General features: G+C 47.8%; 1 protein-coding gene across 4 annotated transcripts in view; it reads left to right on the forward strand.

The window, feature by feature from the left end:
• The window catches only part of Sfxn2 (sideroflexin 2), a 22,339-nt gene that overhangs the window by 4,471 nt on the left and 12,640 nt on the right, over positions 1-5,228 (forward strand). For 2 of the 4 annotated variants that reach the window (XM_029472752.1, XM_029472753.1), the window contains exons 2-4: positions 2,142-2,274; positions 3,869-4,052; positions 4,196-4,366. In XM_029472752.1, the coding sequence (XP_029328612.1) occupies positions 2,250-2,274; positions 3,869-4,052; positions 4,196-4,366 (380 nt within the window). In that variant the 5' untranslated portion in view covers positions 2,142-2,249. The remainder of the gene's footprint in view (positions 1-2,141; positions 2,275-3,868; positions 4,053-4,195; positions 4,367-5,228) is intronic. The other 2 variants (XM_021152351.1, XM_029472754.1) reach the window with 1 other exon arrangement.

The following is a 5,228-nucleotide window of genomic DNA, read 5'->3' on the forward strand; positions in this document are numbered from 1 at the left end:
TGTAAGTACACTGCAGCTGTCTTCAGACACTCCAGAAGAGGGCGCCAGATCTCGTTACGGATGGTTGTGAGCCACCATGTGGTTGCTGGGATTTGAACCTCGGACCTTCGGAAGAGCAGTCGGGTGCTCTTACCCACTGAGCCATCTCACCAGCCCCCAATGTGGGGGTTTCTGACATGGGCTTCCATTTCTGGACTTTTTTGTTTATCTAGTGAATGTATGGTGTTGTGTGTATTGGTATATAAATGTGTTTGTGTGAGTGTATGCACGTGGGTGTCTTCTTCAATCCCTCTCCCTACAACCAGAGCTCCGGATGCTAGAAGAATGAACATCAGATAGATCTAGTCCTGAGTCAGGGTCTCTCACTGAACTCCGAGCTTGTTCAGTTAGACTGGCTGGTCGGTGGGTTCCTGGAATCTTCTCCTTGTGCCCCCACCTTCCCACCCCAACATGGGGGTTACAGGTGCACATCTCTACCCGGTGGTGGCACTTTACAGATTGAGCCATCTTTCCAGCCCCTTCTTTTTCTTTTATAAGGTAGAAAATAGATTATAGTGAGCAGAGGACCTCTCTGGGTAAGCAGGAGGCACAGCCTTGTGACCTTGTTAGATTTTCAGCCTGGGTTGGGTTGATGTTCGCCTTTCTCTCTGCTTGGTACTGGTGGAACTGACAGTGTGTAACTTTAGGGAGACAGACCTGCTCTTACTGTGTGACCAAGGCAAGTCCTGAGTTTGACTTAGAAGTGCCATCCTTGAGATCAAGAGAACCCAAGATAAATTGTAACATATATCTTATAGTAAGTAAGTTTTTAGAGGGCATAGGCGAGATAGAGCACTGACTGTTACGGTGCTAATGAACTTCACAGTCTGTCTGCTGTGAATGACAGAAGCCCATGATGCTGTGAGGAAAGGCAGGAGGCTGTGAGGGCTCAGAACAGTAGGACCAGAGTTTTCCCTTGAGGACTCAGGAACTATGCATGTCCTTTGTGGGGAGATGTTGTTTCACATACGTAAGTGTAAATCTGGGGAGGAACCTTACAACTTATTTAAAAAATAACAACCAAGCACTGTGTGCATTCTATCCTGAAAAGAAAGCAAAAGTGATAACTGCAGCCCAATTCCCGAGACCCGCAGGGCAGAAGGAAGAGAACTGATTTCCCACGAGCTGATCCCTGACCTCCACGTGTGCTCCACCGTGTGTGCCTCTCCTGCTCCAAATAAAAAAACAGACATGCAAGTGAATAGTCCAGAAAGCAAGCATCACCTGCATACTTAGCGTGTGACCTCCACATCCGGGCGGAGGGGCTTCTGTGTGAAGGGCAGAGGCCTCTGTAATATTACCTTGAAGGTGGGAGGAGATGCCAGAGGGGGTTGGCTCTGTAGACGTGTATTGCACATGTGTGCGTATGTATAGGTGGCATGTGCACATGGGTGTGTTTTGGGAGCATGGCACTTTGGTCCGTTGAGCTCAGTCAAGCTGTCCTCAGCCTGTGGCTCTGCGAACCAAGAAAATGTGTGACTTGCCAAGTAGACTCCTTTTAGCTTCTGTTGTGTCTAGGAAGTGAACCTTTTTCCTCCACCATGCATGCAGTTGGATTGAGGGAAACACTTTTGGTATTGGATCTATCCTACGGGGGTCAGGGAGAGAGGAGGAAGGCAGGGGAGAAATTGAAGTCTGTCAGTGGTCACTTGCAGTCCAGCTTCTGCCTTCTCCAGAGATCCCCGCTTGAGGCCATTTTAAGGTCAGGCGTGAGTGCTGTGGGCTCTGTGGGCTCGGCCTGTTGGTTTTTCCCTTCAGTTTCTGGAGTGGGCTAACCTAAAGTCTCTCCCACCCTAATAACTACAGCATTGCAGAAGTTGACCTCTAGTCTCCATTTCCCCTCCCGTTGCTTCCGCCTGCCTCTCTCTCCTACATTCTTTACTGTCTTTTGAGACCACCTATCTTTGTTCACCTCTTAAACATAGCAGTTCATCAGGGCTTATCTTCAGCATGCTCTCCCTCTCCCTCTCCCCCTCCCCTCCCCTCCCTCTCCCTCTCCCCTCCCCTCCCCCTCCATCTCCACCTCCCCTTCCCTCTTCCTCCCTCCTCAAATTTTAGCTTAGGTGACTTCAGGGCTACTGATGCTGTTCTTTTCCTTCTAGCCTATGGCTCTGTACTTTCATGCTGTAATACCTGCCTGCTGGCAAGCTGGACTTTCCCCAGGACACTAAATACTCCATGCTAGGCCTCGGGATAGCCATTGAGGAAAAATGAATACATTTCCCAACTTTACAGGTGAATATTTAAATTAAGTAAGGTGGTGCTTTAAAAAACAAACAAACAAACAAACAAACAAACAAACCCACAAATGACCCTTTTGATGGTTACTCTTCACTGTCAGCTTGCCTGCATTCAAAATCACCTAGGAAACACACTTCTGAACATGCTTGTGGGGGTATTTCCAGAGAGGTTTGACTGGGTGGGAAGGAAAGACAGAGCTTTAAATGTGGTTGGCACCAACCATGAGCTTAGGTCCTAGAGTGAAGCAAGATGGGTACCAGCTTTCCGTTGTTTTACCACCTCCCTCTCCTACCACCAGACCTTCGGATGCATTCTTAGGAACCATGAGCCAAAATGCCCCGCCCCTTTTCCCTCCTAACTTCCATACTTTGTCATCAGAGCTAGCATAATATCCCCTGGCATACTAGCAGGGAAATAGGAAACGTAGGCGTTCTGAAATAGAAGTCCCCTGCTCTTCACCAGGCCTGCCTTCAGAGAGATTCTTTAACACAGTCTAACCACCATGGCAGCAGGAGTGTGAGGTGGTTAGCACATCGTGTCTGCATTTGGGAAGCAGAGAATTGTGAATGCTAGCATCCAGTCTCCTGTGGGGGCTGGGAGTGGCCCCAGAAACATCTGTAGAAAGGGCAAGGCTCACCAGGGACCCAGCAGCCTTGTCTGATCTCAGTAGCTTCCTAAAGCCTTGGCATGTGAGTTGGCAGCCTGTTGCTCTTATACTTTGGATGCCTGGAAATCCAAAAGGGCAGTTCTAATTCTACTGCGAGTTTGAGAAGTGGTCCGGCTCCTTCCATCCATGGCTGTGATGGTCACTGTGCACCTGGGCAACCAAACTTGGGAAAAGAGTTCCACAAGTGGTTGTCTTAAACAACAAGGGCTCTCTGCTCTCAACTGAATCTGCATTTCCACAGAGTGGAACCTTGGATGTGTAATTATATATATATAATATAATATATTATATAATATATTATATATTACATAATATAATATATTATATTATAATATATAATATAATTTATTTATAATATAATAAATAAATAAATCTTTAAAGATTTATTTATTTATTATATGTAAGTACACTGTAGCTGTCTTCAGACACTCCAGAAGAGGGCATCAGAGCTCATCACGGATGGTTGTGAGACACTATGTGGTTGCTGGGATTTGAACTCAGGACCTTGGGAGACCAGTCAGTGCTCTTAACCTCTGAGCCATCTCACCAGCCCCACCAAGGCAACTCTTATAAAGACAATATTTAATTGGGGCTGGTTTATAGGTTCAGAGGTTCAGTCTATTATCACCAAGGCAGGTATGGTGCAGGCAGAGCTGAGAGTTCTACATCTTCATCTGAAGGCTGCTAGCAGAATACTGACTTCCAAGCAGCTAGGATGAGGATTTTATAGCCCACACTCACAGTGACACACCTACTCCAACAGGACCACACCTTCTAATAGTGCCACTCCCTGGGCCAAGCATATACAAACCATCACAGGCCCCTAGATCATCACAGGGGATGCTTAGGGTCCCTGGCTGCCAAGGCCTCTGGGGAAAACTGGTTAAGGAATTGACTCTCATTCTTTCTTTGTTCCTTAAGTCTGTAGTTTGTGGTTGAACAATATGGAGGCGGATCTGTCTGGCTTTAATATTGATGCTCCCCGCTGGGACCAGTGCACTTTCCTGGGGCGCGTGAAGCACTTTTTTAACATCACAGATCCTCGCACAGTCTTTGCATCAGAGCAGGAGCTGGACTGGGCCAAGGCGGTGGTGGAGAAGAGCAGGTGAGTGCGTGGTCGTGGGAGGGACTGGAGGAACCAGTGTCATACTGCTGGGCTCTCTAGGGGAGGGAGAAGCTGGAGCTAGCAGAGGTCTCAGGAGGCAAGGATCGGGTCAGGGTGCCACTGATGCTGTCCTTGGGTTACAGGATGGGACTTGTGCCCCCTGGCACTCAGATGGAGCAGCTGCTGTATGCGAAGAAGCTCTACGACTCGGCCTTCCACCCTGACACTGGGGAGAAGATGAACGTCATTGGGCGGATGTCCTTCCAGGTCCCTGGTGGCATGCTCATCACGGGCTTCATGCTCCAGTTCTACAGGTGAGTCCAAGATGGTGGAGGGGCCAAGCTGTAATAACAGTCCTCTTGATCAGTCACTCACCGGTACCGGGCATCCACCGTGCTAAGTTCTTTCCATGAATGGCCTTTTCCCTCTCTCAGGCCTACACACAGATGCTGTCACCTCCCTAGACAGGACTCTGGAGACTAAGTGACGGTTCCTGACCTCGCTCAGAACGTCAGGGGCCTGATGGTGACACAGACAGAGCTCGAGTGCTCAGTCGGCTGCCATCCTGAGGACTGTTGTGCTATTACTATTATTACTCGTCTTACTATTTTGGGAGTCTCACTGTGTAGCACTGGCTGACTTAGAACTCTATGTAGATTAGGCTGACTTTGAACTCACAGAGAATCAACCTGCCCCTACCTCTATAGTACTTGAATTAAAGGAGTAAGGAATTTTTGTTTTGTTTTGTTTTAATAATTTGAAGTGGGAAGATCCACTTTTTTTTTAAAAAAAAATTATTGTGTATATGTGAGTACACTGTCTTCAGACATGCCAGAAGAAGGCATCGGATCCCATTACAGATGGTTGTGAGCCACCATGTGGTTGCTGGGAATTGAACTCAGGACCTTTGGAAGAGTAGTCAATGCTCTTAACTGAAAGACTCCCAAAGGAGTAGGGGATTTCCAGATCTAAACAATGTCTATTCTAAAATGATTGATTCCTCAAGAAGGAATGAAGGTGCAGCAACTCCGGATTGGCGCCGACTGTGGTTGCTGGGGGGATTTTCCGATTCTTTCCCAGCAACCAATATAGCAACCAATATCACAAACACCTGGCAGTGAGGTGCAGCAATGGGCACACACCTGGTCAGAACATTGGCAGACACACAGGTTCGAG

This window comes from Mus caroli, chromosome 19, assembly GCF_900094665.2.
Source record: "Mus caroli chromosome 19, CAROLI_EIJ_v1.1, whole genome shotgun sequence".
NCBI lineage: Eukaryota > Metazoa > Chordata > Mammalia > Rodentia > Muridae > Mus > Mus caroli.